This window comes from Etheostoma spectabile, chromosome 4, assembly GCF_008692095.1.
Source record: "Etheostoma spectabile isolate EspeVRDwgs_2016 chromosome 4, UIUC_Espe_1.0, whole genome shotgun sequence".
NCBI classification, from domain to species: Eukaryota; Metazoa; Chordata; class Actinopteri; order Perciformes; family Percidae; genus Etheostoma; species Etheostoma spectabile.
Window position 1 is genome coordinate 16,360,984 of NC_045736.1, and position 17,996 is coordinate 16,378,979.

General features: G+C 38.9%; 1 protein-coding gene across 2 annotated transcripts in view; it reads right to left on the bottom strand.

Annotated features, from left to right (window-relative positions):
- Positions 1 to 1,351: 1,351 nt before the first annotated feature.
- LOC116687285 (SLIT-ROBO Rho GTPase-activating protein 3) overlaps positions 1,352 to 17,996 on the bottom strand; it is a 33,617-nt gene continuing 16,972 nt past the window's right edge. The window contains exons 5-22 of one of the 2 annotated variants that reach the window (XM_032512551.1): positions 15,712 to 15,903; positions 15,305 to 15,433; positions 14,972 to 15,193; positions 14,739 to 14,840; positions 12,947 to 13,144; positions 12,757 to 12,841; positions 11,553 to 11,580; positions 10,539 to 10,641; positions 9,046 to 9,106; positions 7,868 to 7,945; positions 7,391 to 7,525; positions 7,215 to 7,320; positions 6,915 to 7,142; positions 6,002 to 6,075; positions 5,690 to 5,870; positions 4,781 to 4,927; positions 4,281 to 4,596; positions 1,352 to 3,799 (exon numbers count right to left, since the gene is read on the bottom strand). In XM_032512551.1, the coding sequence (XP_032368442.1) occupies positions 3,335 to 3,799; positions 4,281 to 4,596; positions 4,781 to 4,927; positions 5,690 to 5,870; positions 6,002 to 6,075; positions 6,915 to 7,142; positions 7,215 to 7,320; positions 7,391 to 7,525; positions 7,868 to 7,945; positions 9,046 to 9,106; positions 10,539 to 10,641; positions 11,553 to 11,580; positions 12,757 to 12,841; positions 12,947 to 13,144; positions 14,739 to 14,840; positions 14,972 to 15,193; positions 15,305 to 15,433; positions 15,712 to 15,903 (2,850 nt within the window). In that variant the 3' untranslated portion in view covers positions 1,352 to 3,334. Of the gene's footprint in view, positions 3,800 to 4,280; positions 4,597 to 4,780; positions 4,928 to 5,689; positions 5,871 to 6,001; positions 6,076 to 6,914; positions 7,143 to 7,214; positions 7,321 to 7,390; positions 7,526 to 7,867; positions 7,946 to 9,045; positions 9,107 to 9,527; positions 9,559 to 10,538; positions 10,642 to 11,552; positions 11,581 to 12,756; positions 12,842 to 12,946; positions 13,145 to 14,738; positions 14,841 to 14,971; positions 15,194 to 15,304; positions 15,434 to 15,711; positions 15,904 to 17,996 lie in introns of both variants that reach the window. The other variant, XM_032512552.1, reaches the window with a different exon arrangement.

Below are 17,996 nucleotides of genomic sequence, written 5' to 3' on the forward strand. Positions count from 1 at the left end.
TTCAGGGACTGTCAGAATCTACTTGACGTCCGGGTGAATTGATATTATTAGGACTTATTTTTCACATAAATTACATTTATGTTTTCAGCATCATTGTTGCAATATGCATTCACAATTTGCTTTAATTTACATTCACATTCTTGTACAGCGATGCTAACTTAGCTTGTTAACGTCGGGCCTGTAACATATGTGCTTTGTATTGAATGGCTGGTCTGAAATATTATTTAGCTCTGCTTAAATTGTTAGTGGGCCCTGTTGTAAAGCCAGTGACTATAGTTGATATATGAAATGGTCTAAGGAATCAATCGATGAGGTTGCAAGTTATCTATAAATAATTTAAATAAATCATATTCTCGACATATTGTAACCATGTATAATACATTAATTGTCACGCTGTTCCTTAATTCAAGACTAAATTTGCAGTTTTACACCGTGATAAAAAGTAATCTTAGCCTATTTTAATGTAACACTGAATCTTCCTTGTTTAACAGATCTGACTGACCCCTTGTGCACTAGGACCCACCAGACTCTCCTCACATTTTGAGAAACCATCAGGAGGAAGTTATTACTGTCATACTTGTCAACTGCTCCGGAACTAAAGCATCAAACAGCTGTGCCTGAATGTTTTACAAGACTTCTTAATGAGCTATGTACTGTAACAGCGGTTGGCGTCCATACGTGTTGCATCACTGCCATCTGCTGGAGAGTCCTGGGATTGTTACTTAAGACACGAATTGTTTACTGTCGAAAAACGGCGCGGTAAAAGTCTCAAAGGTACCGACAAAAATAGAAAGACATTCACACATACATGTACATTGAAAAATACTAAGTTAATTTACAAATGATGAAATACGAGTTACAAATTACATTTACAAAACACAAATACGCATTTGAGGATACAAATCAATCTGCATTCATTTATGCAATGTATTTCACAAGTCACAAAGTAGAGGCACAGATACCACGCAGATTTACGAATACTAATCACTCTATATTCATTTGTGAATTATGCTTGTATGTAAGTAAGCAAATACTTATGAGACTTTTATAAAACTGGTAGTATTTCTACTAACAGGATGAGCGTAAAATCTCTGCTTACCAGTAGATGGCATAGCAAAGCCACGCAAGTCAGTGCATGTACTGTATGAGTGAGCTGTGCTGTGTGTAGTCAGATAGCCATGTATGGTCATGCAATTCTTAATCACAAATGTTCAGTGTAAGGACTATGGATGTGAATATGGTACACTGCCATAACTTATCACGAATCATTGGCCACTGTTCATCTTCAGTCATCTACATTAAAACACTTTAACAATTTATCGTACGTCACAAGACAATAAGACGAGAAATGTCAGCAAGGTTTTACTGATTTATTGTTTGTTATTGTTTGTGCAAGGATAAGAGTTACAAAAATCAACAGACTAGACATGATATTATATCCTGTTCCTATCATACAATGTTATTTATAGAAGTATCCTTTAACAGTATGTATATATTCAATCCAATGTACCTATTACACTTAAAAGATATATTGATCCTTATAAGATAGACGACAAACACCAACAACAGTAAACAAGTTCATCTTAAACACCCACACAGCCTGAACTGACGTGTGCAATCTAACATTAAGTAAGCTTCAATGATACTGATGTGCTATATCATGTTCCTAGTACAACGTTTTCGAAATAAAAACACAGAAGCTACAAATGCAGCACAGTTCCCTGTAATGTTTAAGTGCATTAGTCACTTGAATTGTTGAAGAACGTTTTACTTGTTTGAGGTAACACAGCTAATCTTTTATATAGAGAGATGACTATATTATAAGAACAGTTTTCTGATTTTCATCTTTATTTCCATGTATTAGTTATAAGGGTGGCATGTCTATAATGTCCACAATAATTGTAAATGCTCTCTGCGTAATTGTAGCCATCTGGCCTGGTCTACTTTTGACGTCCACTGACCTGTTCTAAGATTAATGAATGAAGGAAAAAACATAAGTTGGGCTAAGATACTAACTCTTGTCTCCTGGCCTGGTCCACTGCTAAGAAAATGCAACAAGGCAGAGTCTCAGGTTGTTGCTGATTGCGCTGCTGCACCGCTATCAGTTAACTTGGCACTCAAATTATTCTGTTAAATTTGTCTGTAGAAAACTTAGCCAATTCCAGAAAAAGTGACCAACCCCATTTGGTGCTGTGTAGTTGCTTTCAGCATTTGGTTTTCAGTATCCTGGAGTTGGATTGGTGTGGGGTGTAGCAGGCACTGCTGTTTTTCACTGTCTGTTTTTTATACTACCATTCAGAGATTTTTTCACAGACGAAATGTCCTTGAAGCCAGCATCTAGTGACCATTAGAATAAACTGCAACTTATTGCAATTCTACTCTAGCTTTACCATTCAGTCATGGGCTGAGTCTGAAATCTCCCTCAATCACATCGCCCCATAAAACAGACACTCAATAGTTTACTCTATAATGAACAATACATTGAGATTCCAACACATATGAGTCAGCATCATTTTGCGTAATCACTAACAGGTGTATTGTCACACAACTGTAATTTCCGCATCTATAAAATGTGACGCATTGCATTGTGGGATTGTTGGCAGAAAAGCCTTTACATGTCATGCACACTTTCATAACATAAGACTTTTTGTTTTCTTCCCACTCAGAATTCATACACTGTAATAAAATGGCATTTAACAGTAAAAATAGTGCACTACATAGTAAATGGAGTGATTTCAGACACAGCCAAGGTGTTCTCCTGATGCTATAAACCTTACATTTGCTGGTATATGCTGGCGTTGTGGGACTGGTTCTTTGAGGAAAAGGGTCCCATAGTTGTAATAGACTTCATCAACCACCAGCACAGACTGGATGTCTACATAATTAGTGGTGAAATGTTCCCCTAAGTGTTCCCTCATATTGGAACATGAAACCAGATGCAAAGTTCGAGCTCACAGCATTTTTGTAACCTAACAACATGAGATGATTCTATGTCAGATTCCAGTAAACAAAAGCATTTTCAAGTGCATCCCTTTTTTTTATCCAGCATAGCTGTCCAGCACAGTAGTGTTCTATAAAATTATTCTCGTAGATTCAAACCTATTTTTTTGTGTAATGTTGAAATACAGTACATTAAGTTGTCCAACAAGTTAATGTGTGGGCGCACAGTTGTCAGAAAACAGCAGTAGCTGTCCTACACTACAGAAGATCAGTGGTAAATATTCATCAAAGAGACCAGGTGTCAATGTTTGTTTTGCTGTCAAAAAATAGGTGCAGGGTCAATCACTTGGTATCCACGGTGGTCTTCTCCTACTTGACTTGTGACTGATAGGAGCTACATGTTACCTTGTTTGTCTGAGGACGAGGAGGAGGTGGATGGTGATGGGGAGGGAGGTTTGGGAAAGACCCTGTCAGTGGCTGTGATGCCTGGGCTGCCTAGACCAGAGGAACTAGAGCTGCTAGAGCGCTGTGGTCCCTGGCCCTGTCCAATCACAGGAGCAGGCCGGACAGGTCTGACAGGCGGGGGCCTTAGAGGTGCACTTGGTCTACGTGCTGATATAGCAGGTTTAAAAGTGGTCATGGTCTCGGAGGAGGAGCTGCTGCTGCTACGTCGCTGGGCTGCATCTGGATCCCTGATCACCATTGTGTGGAGAGGGCTGCCAGGCGGATCCTGGGCTCCACCTGGGTGTTTGAGGGGCTCCAATGTGTCCAAAACCACATCAGGGGCATGTTTGGCTACGTTTTGTCTCTCCAGCTCACGCAGCTCATGGAGAGCTGTATTCATTGTTTTCTCTATGTCCTGACAGACAAAAGCAAAAGGGAAATATATGTTGACATTTAGAAAACAATCAGGCAAGGAGTAACTAAAACCAAGTTCCACTGAGGGTGGGGGAGACATGTCCCCCACACTTTTACAGTTTCAGTTTGATTTACACACTAAAATGTTTCTAAATAGTGTCCTCTTTTTTACCCCAGACACCAGATGTGCGTGAGTGACACTGTAAATTAGAGGCAAACAGTAGAAGGCTTTGGATGAATAAATGCTTTAAATTCGGTTATACCATGCTCTCAGAGCTGTAATGTTTAAAAGAAGCAGCAAGTGATTAGCTTACTTTCTTTGCCGGACAGTGTTCTTTTTAATGAAGATGTACGTACAATATTAGATGATCTACCAAAGTACAAGGTCTCTATCAACAAAAACTAAATGATTTCAAGGAGTTAGTGTATTAATATTGTATTAAATTGTCTATTTCAAAGTCTATTCAAGTATTAACACTCACCTCAGCGAGTGCTTCGGCCTCAAAGGTTTTGTGATCTCCTAAACTTGCGTGCCGTATGGTGCTGGGTGAAGATCGTTGAGAGTGGCTGTCCACAAAGGCCTTTCTGTCTGGGTGGTTGATGCAACCAGCACTGCCAAACGTGGCGAGACGCCATTTCTCCGGACTGTCTGTTGGGGCCCTGCTAACTGCTATTTTGTGTGGGCTGCAGGGCCGAGGCATAACCCTAGGAGGGTGGTCGGCAGCTCTGGTGGGGCTGTGACTGTCAACGCTGTTCCTGTGTCGCGGACCTGCAGCGCCATCTGATCGCACCCTCAACCTAGAAAAAAAAAAATCACAGTTTGGTACTTTATCAGTTTAAATGTCTTGACTCTGAATACCTGCACATGGATTTTAAATGCAAAGGAATTATTTTGTTTATTAAAAAGATAAAATAACAGCACTCGTGTCTACTGTATGCATTCACTGCCAGTATTGTGTGTGCCCGTGGAGTTTTAAGTAACCTTCCAAATGCTGCTCCAAAGCGGTGCTCAGGTGTGTGATCGCAAGGAGATTGGCGGTCATTCCTGGACAAGGCTCTTTCATCGTGGTGTGGTCCACTGCTGGATGCACTATCAGTCCTCGGAAGGCTATCTGAGAAGGCATCATCCCTGATATGGAAAGACAGAAGACATTGATCTCAATGAATGGTTTATGCCCTAGGGAAATGGTAATATTGGATTTTAATTTGAGAGATTGAATTTTACAAAAGTTTAATCTCTTGATCAGCACATAAGAATCCTTAACAATTACATTCTTGCTACAAAAACAACACAAAATGTCATCAGCACTGCGAGCCTCATTACTTTTACAGACATAATTAATCACTTATCAGTCCCTGGAAGCCACTGTTGGCAGTACATCCATCACTTTCCTTCTGAATCTAGCTTAATTGTGTTACTTGCTCTGTGATGCAGGAGAGGTTTTCAGGCAAGAGGCCGGAGAAGAAATTAAAACTTTTATTTGGCAAGTGACCTCCATGCAGGTCCTCCTTAAATCTCTACAACCAATTGCTGATAGAGTGCCATTTGTTTTATTTTCATTGCAACTAGTTGTGTCAAGAAAACTAGAAAATCATTCAAAAAAACAGGAGTATTTTTCTTTGCACTGACCCATTTAAAAGTGCAGGTTTTACAAAAGGCCAAGCTTCTTGAAAACACATCACAGCTCGCAAGGACGGTAAGAATGGAAACATGCATTTTGGGAAAATAGAGCAACATAAATAATGACCAAGCCCAAAGTAGCTCCCGCCTTGCAGCAGAACCAGGTAACTGACGTATTTGACTAGGTCTCTTTTCTGATGCACTTATGTACTAAAATAATGTCTGTTCGATATAACCAAAGTGTAATTGTCCTTCATGTGTCCTACTCACATGTCTTGCACAACAATGTACTGATGTGGTATCAGCCCATCCACACCATTATGTCGGCCCTCCCACCAGTCCTCAGAGGCTCGTAGGTAGAGTAACAGAGAGGCTCCCTTCTTGAAGGAAAGCTCTCTTGGGCTTCGGCCCACATAATCAAACTTTGCGATTGCCTCGATCTGCTCCAACTCTGCAATTCAAAGAATACAGAGTGCAACACAAAGAAATGTGACAGAATCAAATTAAAAACTTTTGATTATGTCTTCACTTACAGGTACGGCTGCAGTCTTTGCAGTAGACTGACTGTGTTTTGTGTCTCACCTTCATCACTAGTGTTGGGTCCAGTACCATTGTCTACCTCATCAAGAGCTCCTGGCTCACTGTGGGGGCTTTCGCTGAATGGAGAAATATGGAGAAAGTCATTCAGATGATTGAAATAAAATTTAAAAAATGTCATGCCTTTTTTTAAATCTTCTGATGAATCATCCAACACTAAAAACAAAATAAAGAAAATGAAAACGAAACCCAAATTACCAAATAATTCTGCATAATTTGCCTCAAAATTATACATGCACAGTGGGACACAGTTTTAGGACCAAATTGTATAAATATGGACATGTTTATGGCTAAACTTTAACAAAGCTTAAAAAGCAAATAAAATAAATGCTGCTGCTTATAAAGCCCCTATTATGCTTTTTTTTTATTCCCATAATTTAGTAATGTAATAGATGTATAAAGTACATAAACACACTTCACTGCAAATGGAGCTTTCTCACCAACAGACAGCACTTTTTATCAACTGTTCCTTAATTAATGATGTCATTAATTGAAAGCCAAGCCAGTTTTTTCTATGTGCTGCCCATTTGTGCTGCCTGAGCAAGCACAGGCTGCCCAGTGGCTTGTTTGAATTTGGTTGACAAATCACAACAGAGTATGCCAAGCTGACCAATCAGAGCAGACTGGGATTTTCGGGAAGGCAGCCAAAGAGCTCAGACAGAGTGTTTTAGGCAAAGAAGCTGCAGCAATGGGCAGTATGAGAAACGTGCTATGTTTTTGAACACCAAAGCATGTAAACCTATTCTAGTAGACCCCAAGAGTACAAATATGACACTGAAAAGGAGTATAATTGTGGCTCTTTAATAAGTGTCCCACAAAAAGACCCACAATATAATAAACTATACACACTTACATTCACTATTTTCCTTTCATTCACCCACACAAATGTTGCACTTACCAGTATTCTTCCCCACCAGCCATGCACTTTTCATACACAGGTCCATCCAACTCATGCTGGGCCGGGAAGATGACTTCATGGTGGATGATAACGGTTTTAATGATCTCATTAACATGCGCCTGGCAGGCCACAGGGTCCTGGTCATCTGGTATTGGCATTAATGTGGGGCCAAAGCAAATAGCCAGGTTGTAGGGGTCCATCATGTTCTCATCACTGTACTGAGAAAGACTGGAAAGACAGAAGCAATTAGTATCACTTTATGAGCGTCAAACACGTGAAATGGGTTGGGGCAGGACTTACTGATTTAAAAATGCAAACAGGTATCTCATGACAATGATCACAGGCCGCTGAAGAGTCACAATTATTTGCTGAAGATGGTGAGCTCTTTCTGCTCCTGAGTCAAGCTCTGAAATAAAAAAGAAAGAATAAATAAAAAGCTTACATTTATTATATGTGTTATCTGGAAAGTGACTCACTGGTTGTAGATATGAGGTCGAGGAAACGTTCTTTAGGGAACAACGGGTTTTCCAGCCCTCTAAAGTAGAGCTTAAGAACGCCTGCCACAGAGTTGATGTCATGATCAGCCTGGTCATCCACCAGTGGATCCTCTCCTATATATATAGCACACATTTACTCCACTCATTAATCATTCATCACTATCAGTGTTCATGTAACATGGCACTGATGCAGTTTTTTTACACATATTTCAAGTTGGGAGGTTGATATAAACATTAAGAGTGCATTTAGATTTCCTCATTCATTATTACTAGGAGTTGTTGATCTTATGTATTATGCATCTAAAATGGTTTGCATGTCCATTACGTGGTTACATGTGTCACATGGGCTCTTTATTGGCACTTTAGAGGCCTATGGAAGAGACTGTGGCTTTTGAGGTGGACAAAATGCAATTTAAAATCAATCAAGAGAAGATGGCCAAGCGCACTGGGACTAACCTCTTTCAAATGCATTTTTAATATCGTTGACTTCGACCTGAGAGCCAGGAACTCGAAATATACCTTGCTGCTGAAGACCTGTGGACAGATAGACCCATTGTAAAATGTACAAATGTCCTTTTAATTGAATTCCTTCGCACATTTAAAGTATAAGAATAGTAACCAGCCCTCACAGTATGTGCACAACATTTAAACCCTGAAGGCTAAAGCACAACGACCTGATTTAAAAAAAAGACAAAAGCCAACAACAAATGTTAGTTTAGGCTACAATGTGAGTGTGGGGATGTACTGTATGTGTGGGACCAAAATGGTGCAAAATGCTGTGAGACTGGATATGAAAGAGCAGAGCAGTGTGCAGCAGAAACACATGAATGAAAGAAGGTATCATGAGACACAAGAAGATTTCTTTGAAATTGATCAATAAGGTCATTTTTTTTAATTAGTTGTTTTTTCTGGTCCTTTAATAGTAAATTCATTATTTGTTTTAGTCAACAGGTGAAATGATAATTGCATGTCTGTCTTCACTGTAATATTCATAAACCCGATTTATTCATTAATGAGCACTTGATTTCATGAGAACCACAGGAACTACAACAATAAATAAAAGTCCCCTTTAGCTTTTTTCTGTTTGTGTTTCAAATGCATCTAAAAAGAACGATGAAGATTAAGCAAATATGTCTGTAACAGATTAAAAAAGGATTTTTTTTTTAAACATTTCTACATCAGGATACAGTGGCACCCAGTGTTTTCCTATTTCCTAACTCTCCCCCAATATTTCCTAGGCTATTAGAAATGACTGCCACTGTTTGTTTTTTTGGTACTAGGAACTATGGTGCAGGTAATGATAACGTTTCTATGGTTTCTATGGTGGTAAAGAGCTATTTATAGACCAAAGATTTGTTTTAAAGTCGCGGACATTGCTATTGAGAATATGGTAGATAATATGCTTTGTTAAATACATTTTTAATTTGTATACTTTTTTTGGATTCCCTCACACAACTGCTCAAATTAATGAGTTTCACACCAAAAAAGTTTAGCTTATATAAAAGAGAGAGAGAGAGAGAGAGAGAGAGAGAGAGAGAGAGAGAGAGAGAGAGAGAGAGAGAGAGAGAGAGAGAGAGAGAGATTATGAGACAACACAGGCTTTGTTATTTAGTGGAAAGACAACAGGAACCTACCATACAGATTGATGTATCGAACGCAGCTCTCAACCACCACTGGTATAGGCTGCCCTGAGTCCTACCGGACACATTTAAATGATAAATTGGAAGCACATACCCAGACAACAACAGAAGACAAATAGTCATGCCAGCAAGTTGATATCATCAGAAGCTCATATAGGCAGCCCCTCAAATTAATTAATTACAAACCCCAGGAAGAATAGGTGCAGCCCTGCTGTAGCTCATAAGGATCCCAATAAACTAAACTAAACTTACACAGAGTTGAGGGAACATTGTTAATTTTATGATTATTTAAATAAATGATGTTATTGTATAGAACAAAAATAATCAGAACAAATAGTGTTAGTGTTTGCATCACCTTATGTTATATCATTCTACAGTATTTTCACAGGATTGCCAACAGGGCAGTGGCACAGAAATGTTGGTTAGCATACTGAACACGATTATGCGATTATCCGCCCTGCTATAAGACAGAGTACCTGACTCCTCGCACGGACATTCCGTCGTCCCCTGGGCAGAGAGCAGAAAGGCACGTAGACAGAGGAAGAGAGGCAACAAGAACCACAACATGTTAGTGAGAGTGACAGACCATACAAAGAGAGAAAAAGAGGAGGCCTTTCCTGTGAGAGTAGCCAAAGCATCAGTGCCTTGTGGGATGTGAAACAGGAGGACATGGCTGGGCAGGGGGAGTCTGTTGAAGGGAGAGTGCTACCTGAGAGGATGGGGATCAGAGCTATACATACAGATAGGCATTTTTCAAGCACTGCAACTAACCAATTATTGATTATCCATTAATCTGTCCATTAGTATATTGCTTATTTGATTGAATAATTTGTCCTGTAAGATTTCAGAATCTAAAAGTGACAAATGCCCATTACAATCTCTTAAAACCAAAAGTGTCATCATTAAATTACTTTTTTTTCAACCAACACTCTAAAAGCTGAAGATGTTCAGTAAATTTTTCTATGAATAAAAGTCAAAAATCTTCAAACCGTAGAAACATGGAATGAGAATGTTTGGAATTTGTGCTTGAAAAATGATTTTAATCGCTTTTTTTCTGCCAATTGACTGATTGTTTCATCTGTACTGTTCCAATGCTGTTGATGCACACTAAGTCTGCCTGCGCCTGTTCAAATGAGCTTTACAGTGGATGTGGCCATGTGTTTATTTGCATAGCCTGACATGGCTGGTGCCTGGCCAACTGACATACATGAAGTCAAATTAATTTAGCAGAAAGGATGTTAAGAGAAGGCCCGGCACCGCTGCAGTGCCTAGGAAATCAAACCATCTCCAGAATTTGTTTGATAGATTTTCATCTTACCCTGTCTGTCCGAAATTACAAGATTGTGAACACAAGGCAATCAGCAAGAGGAAAGTGCATGAGTGAGCCAACATTTGGGTAAAAGTGGTCAAAGGCAAGAAAACCCCCAAGGACCGCTAGCGAGACAGCTGAGCTCATGGAGAGACAAAGAGCACAGATGGGCTAATACCTGAATGAAGGCCTCCATATTGCCGTTAAACAGCTTACGGTTAAAAATGGAGCGAGGTCTAGACTTCCGCATTCTCTGGGGTTTAGGGGGAAGAGTGGGGGGCCTGGGGAGATGGTGGGGGGTGTACGGTTGGTACAGGGTAAATATAAATAATAAAGCAATTAATAATATAATGCAATTTTACACATCAAAATGCAGTCATCTTTTTCTAAAATGTTTTTGTTGCCATGTCTGTTACTCAGTAATTTGTACCTCCTAAACACAATATTTAAATGAGATGAGAAAGTTGATACCACTTAGCACAAAGATTGGAAACAGGAGGAAGTAGTCTGAATCGGCTGTTTCATCCGTACAAAAGGGAAAAAGATATATAGCAGGTATTCAAGACTAGCTGTTTCCCTGCTTCTGATCTCTGTGCTATGCTATTTTAGCTATAGCTTCATATTTAGTGTAAAAACCTGAGAGCGGTATTGATCTTCTAATCTAACTCTTGGCAAGAAAGGGAAGTTTCCCCAAATGTCAAACTTTTCCTATAACTTGACTTATAGACAGAGCTGCTGTAGCAAACTTGATCAAAGTCAAGAAAAATGATTGCAGTACTTATCACACACACAATTCATTTAAGATTTGATTGCATTTAACGGAATGTACTTTAGTTCAAAATAGGTCAAAGCCAAACTCTTGTGTTCAATTAGTCATGAGGCTGGCTTGTCAATATTTGCTCATGTTTTGCTCATTGAATTGTTCATAAATAGAACAACAGCAGGACATAATCCATCTCACTGGCATTTCCTTTCTTAGTCTTAACACATTTTTATAGATAAAAACTGGAAAGAACAAGTCAGAGCACTGCCTTCTCTTATTAGAAAAAAACCCTTTGTTCAACAAATCAGAAGTTAAGACTACACTCATATTCCCAAACAGTGATCTCATTCCTGCCACATCCAGGGACACATGGAGGACTTTACACACCATCACCTAGTTTATTCACCATCTTGTCACTGGACATCTTACCTTGTTGTTCCATATTCAGCCCTCTCCCCTAAAAGAAAAACAGCAGAGAAAGGGCCAAAATTAGTACACGCTAGTTTTACACAATCACAGAAGTTAGCTGTACGGTTGAGTGCTGACCGACTATACAAGGCTGGCAGATGGAGACGGAAAGGGGTGTTATGAGAAAACGAGCATCTATTCAGGCAGGCTCAATGGGGTGAGTGCCATGGCTGTATTTGACTCACCGCCAGATAGCAGTCATTCAGCGGTTGCCCTAGAAACAGCACATGAGCCCCAGAAGGGGATAGCTTGTATACTTGCTCTGCAAAGTGAAAATGTATCCAGGGGCAACAAGAGTGGGAGGTCTCTGGAAGCTGATTTGTACAGTGTGATGATTTCATGATATCTGCACCACATTCTCTCTCACAAACACACACACACACACAAAATGCAAACTAATTAAGGCCTCACTCTGATCAGTCAATCAGGAATGTTTGTTCAAGGATCACGTCATGTTCACAATCCTACTTTACGTCAAACACACATAATTCTAACCCTGAAGCAGATTGTTTGAGTCTGAAGTAGAAACACAATGGAACATATACATTTTAATTTACTCTTTTTACCTGGTAAATACATATTAAATATGACGAGTATATGAATACCCTTCAAGTACAGTACTAATAGTTCAAGGTTGCTTTTTTTTCTGTCTTCTCTACCCTGTGACCTTCTTTTAGGTCTAAACATTGACAAGCTGTCAAGTGAATGACAACATCAGCATTATAACACAATTTTGTATTCAATTCAATCTATCATATTCCAGCATAAACATTCCTGTATAACCACAAAGGTTGTATCATTGACTATTTGTGCTATATATATCCATATAGTCTGAAAAATTATGTCACATTGCTCTTCTTACCAGCGTACTTCTGTTGCCTTTGCTCGGACCACACCCATCTTCAAACTCTGCCTTAATCTGCTTTAATTTTAACTACTAATAATCTTAACTACGCAGCTGTTGCAGCTGGTTGCTATGGCATGTCATAGCTTTTAAGCCAAATACTTCTCATCATGAGCTTGTTTGATGTCCAAACATGGTTAAGTTGTCAAGGAAATGTCAATTTTAGTGCAACATAATTCTGTATTTCAAAAAACATGGAGGAAACAAACTAGTACCAGCAATTTCCATTCCAATAGTGTACTGCATAGCACAATGTCTCACCTTCTCCTAGTGTCTGCTTCAGAAGGTCATGCTTTGCCTGCAGTTTGATAATAAGATTGCTGCCATTCAAGTATTCCTTGTATTTCTGCAGATGAAATACATTAAAAGACAAAAAGTGACGTGGTTATTTCCAGTTATAATGAATGTGTTCCATGCTGCAGTGCCAATGTGCTCTCATCTGAGAACTTACAGTAAAGTAGAAGCCCTCAGTCTCTTGCTGATTGGCGCGTCTCTTAACAATGTTTGCCTTGCTCATGTAGGAGTCGGAGGAAGCTGATTTGACCGACTCTGTGGATTGGCTGTGCTGGAAGGCCTCTGAAACATCAAAGTCCTCCACTGTGAGCATGTCCTGAAGGGTCTGCATGGTCGCGTCAAGAGTCTTTCTCACCTGACATGCACAGGATACAAACACAATTGTGACATCTAACAACATCCCTAATTATACTTAGTTATATATAATTATAAGAAAGAAATCCATATGAAATGATTTAGATTAAAACGACAATGAATATTCTATGTACAACTGATGTAAATACTTCCAATATATACTCTTACTGTCACAAACTAGCTGTGGGGTGTAAACAAGCCAGCCCAGTTTAAGATTTTCACAGCGATTTAACTGACACGCCGTAAACAACAGAGTAATTAGCTACCTGGCATGAGGCATCCTGACATGAAAAATTTACTACGTTCCTTCCATGTGAAGCAGACAGGAAGGCATTTCCATATTCATAAAAGACATGCACTGACTCACATGCACACCCTTGTGACCTTTAAACAGGTCTATGTGAGCCACAGTGGACTTAGTTACTCCAGGCCAGGGAGCATGCTGGGGGGAGATTATCTGCCAGTTAGAGGGTCCTATTAGAGAAGCAGCTTTTCAAATGTTATTGTAATTGGAGATTTTGGGAAATGCCCTCATTTTCTTTACGCCAAATATAAAGCTATACACCAGCAGCCAGCTAGTTTAGCTTAGCATAAATACTGGAATTGGGGTAGAACAGTTAGCCTGGTAACAAAATTGGCCTGCCAGCCCCTGGATTATCATTGTTAAACTGTTCCTATAAAACTGTTTCATATTGGATCACAGAAAGTCTGTGAAAAGTCTGAAAGCTTTTTTAACAGGGGGTTGTAGACTATATAGAGCAGCATCTTCCTGTTCTACTACATGTGGTCTCACTTGACTTGATAGCTTTAAAGATAAGACATTAATTTCCTGCCACAGTATTTTGCAATAACCTGGTGTACAATGGCCTCTGCCTTTTCAAATGTCTACAACTCAGACGTTATGTGGACACCTCCATGTTATTCTACAGCATACAAGGTTTGTCTTTTTATGTTTTACACCAACATGCCAGGTGTTTATGCTTTAACCCGTTATCAAACTTTCACATTAGAATTAATTTGTGCTTTGGTAGATGCATCTGGGGCACAAGATGGTTCTTTTCAACGTTGTCATCTAAAGATATTTCCCATCTCAATTACCATGCCACATATATTTTCATATGTACACTGTTTATAAAGTACACACATACACAAGTTTCCTGGCCTGTTTTTCTGCAGAAGTGGGTCACAAAGGTCATAACATAACATCATCAAAATTAAAACATTTTATCTAAAAACAAATTCAACCTTCAGAGTAAAAAGAGCAAAGGTGTTATTTCACGTGGCAAAATGAGTCTGGCTATTGACTTATTATACTAAATGGGTCAAAGGATGACTTAGATCAAGATCTGAGTGGCACCTCAGCTTAACATCTTCCTGGAGGAAACCCTGCATTTACTCAAAATGAGAACATATGACTCATTACTGTATACGATAAGTATACTGAATATGTGTGGTCATACAGTAAGTCCTCTTCTCAGTCAGCAGAAAAAAACATTACTGTGTATAGGACACTTGCATTGATCTTGCTTCATTTTGAAATGAAATGCTGACACAGGCTAGCTTCAGCCTTCTGAGACTTGTGTGCACTCCCTCACCTCTTCATTTTCTATCCTCAGCGTGGCCAGGCGAGACTGCAGCTGGTGGTAGCGCATCAAGAGCTCTGTCTGGACAGGCTGCTGTGCACTCACCTGACACACCTGGGATTAAGAAAGAAAGGGAAGTTTACCAGGAGGATTAAGCATAGAGAATGCGATGAGATGAACTTTTTTATCAAGAGCTTAGACAAACAAACAAACCATTCTTACAGAACTATTTCCTAGTGACTCACCTCATCCCCCATGTGTGGCTGATAGTCAAAACGTGATGGAGGACAAAAGATCATGCTGTGTGTGTCCATAAACTTCAACTTGTCTCCTCTGATGTCCATGGCATCTACTGATCCCTCGAGCAAATCCAGACCCTCGTGGCGAGAAGTCTCCAGACTGTACTCTGCAGACAAGTAGGTTCTCAAGGTGCGTGCCAGGCTTGCATGGAAACCTAAGTCGCAACACTGAGGACAAGAAGTAAAACATGTATATAGCAATTATAAACCAATACAAGGCCTAGGGCTTGAAAAGTTATTTCAACATTTGCACTTTTGGCTCAAATAGTAATTACTTACATCTATCATGTCTGAGACATCATGGATGTAGTATTTGGCCACCAGGGCATTGGTAGCTGCCAGATTGAGAAGATAGTCGTTCCGGGCCTTTGTGCATTTCAGCTTGTTTTCAGAGTACTTGGCTTGTCTCTAGGGAGAGAGGGGAAGAGGGAGTCCCATCAATGTCAGTATGTAACATTCATAATGTACTCAAAGAATGCATTACTACATCAATCTGATTTAATCTTATATACTCTGTCTTTATACTTATAATATGTCTTTTCCATTGCCATTTGTGCAAATAGTAACTGGTGACATCCAAGACATTCATTACAAATGTATTGCACTAGAGTATGGATATAAAGCCTGTTATGTACATATTTATAAATGAGACAATATCATTTAGAAACCAGTCAACCAAAACAGACCTTCTCCTTCATTTTCTCCATCTTCTTGACAGAGCTCCGTCGCTGTGGACGTTCATCATGACCATACCGCAGCAGGCTGGACCCAATGTCATTGGCCTTACCAATGTGTTTCTCCTCCTGTTTCTCTGCCTCCTTCAGCTTGCTCTCAGCACTGAGACTCTCAGTATGGTACATGTGGTACGTCTTCATCACCTGTAGCAACATACATGTCCTGTCAAACTCTACTAAGGACCATGGACATCATAGTCAAACAAGCACTTGTTGAAACGGATGTGGAGGAATAGAAGATGTATGCAGAACCACATGCTAAAATGTTACATTGTTATTTGTCACATATAACTACTGGTAATGCGGCAGATTTCAAAGTGAATATTAACTAAAGTCTACAAAATTTTTAAATTGTCCTGTTCAATTCAAAGCACTTTATTTGTCCCTCAATGGTGAGTTCTAGGCAAGCTGGTTATCAAAAACAAGACAATTATTTCACATGCATTAAAAAATACTAAATATGATACTTTACATATTAAAAGTAAAAAGACAAAGGGGTCAGTGGCATTTATAACATTTTGTCAAAAGTGCAAAAAGGCCAAGTGTATTCATCACTTGTATACACAAAGTAAACGAAACATTTCTTTTACTGCAGTCATGACTACTGCAATAAAACTAAACTACTTCTTGACAAAGGGGTGTGAAACAAAACATATGTGAAAAGGTTTCAATAAAAGTGTTCAAAATACAATCTACATTTCCACTGTTTAGATTGCTTTAGACAAATTTGTCATTAAGTGTCATAAACAGATTCAAGTTTTGTGGTGTTATTTAAGAGACCACATGTAACTGTTTAACTAATAACCCTGCATCAGCAGTACAGTCATACAACATCTGCTCCTTCATCACTGACTCAATTTCTGGTTTCCTAGCAACCCTGACTGAAGCAGACGTGCAAAGGATAGCAAGATCGATCAGTAGGGGAAGAAGGAGGTTAGAAAGTCACAGTGAGCAACCTTTCCTGCAACCCGCGAAACAAGAAACTACTTGATTTCCAAAAACATCCAGCAGCAGATCAATAGCAGAGACCAGCAGGCTGAAAAAAATGAAAATACCTAATACCTAATTTTGCATTTAACTCATAACTGCTAATACCAATAAATTATAAAAGTTAATTTAAACTATATAACTTCATGTAGCCCAAATCTTAACATACTACTGCAATACCTTATGCTGTGTTCAGGAGCTGCAGACGGGCATTTAATAATGCATGAATCAGAAAGAGGAAAAAAAATCAATATCAGTAAAGCAGTAAAGTGCTGTATAGTGTTACATGTGAGAATATTTCTAGGATGTTTTTTTACATGCAACTATTAGCGTTTTGCTGCACATTCACCTGTCTTCAATAGTCACTGACATTACACATGCCATTAAACACTTTTCTATAAAATTATGTGTTGCATCTCTTTTATAAGTTATCTTCGTAAACAAACACAAACCATGTTACAGAATCCCACTTACAGTAATTTGCTAAATTCTGCAAAAGATTGTATCAGCACTAAGCAGCATTCTGTCTTAACTCCAAACTTCAAATATTTCACTTAAAGCAACACTAACGATTCCTTTGTCCCTTAAAGTAATGTTTCCAAAATCGTTTCAGTGGTTCATCAACTCGTAACAGGGTGAATGGACCTTCTGCAATCCCTTTGCGGCCCTCTCTTTGCTATAACCGCACTATGCAAGTTTGCCAGATCAGGTAGCGGATCTGTAGTTCAAATGAGACAGTGCTTTGGTGTAGCTTTAAAAGCATTATGGAAACTGTTTAGCTTTGGGGCGATCATTATTTATAGTTATGGTCACAATCAATTTTCCAGCACCATGATAAATGTGTCTGAAATAAAAGACCTAACTTTGCCCAAAGTCTTTTAATTATAATATGTTTTGAATATAAAGCACCTATTATCTTTGATTTATTACTTACATTATTTACTCAATGCCATTTTAGATTAAATGTAGATGATATGCAATGTGTGTGCAATAAAAAGCCAAAAGTGGAATAAAAAAAAAAAAAAAAGCTAATTAGGCAGAATAAAGTTAAATTCTTTAAAACCTAAGATAGTCGCTATAACAATATGATCAAATTACACTGCATCTCAAAATGAAAACTAATGCCAATATTGGAGAATCAAGGTGTAACTCAGCTTATTTGTGATGGAAATGTTTAAGACCTATCAAACTTCATTTTAAGAGTGTATATGCTATTCTGAAATGAGGTAACAGACAATTAAGGCCTGGAT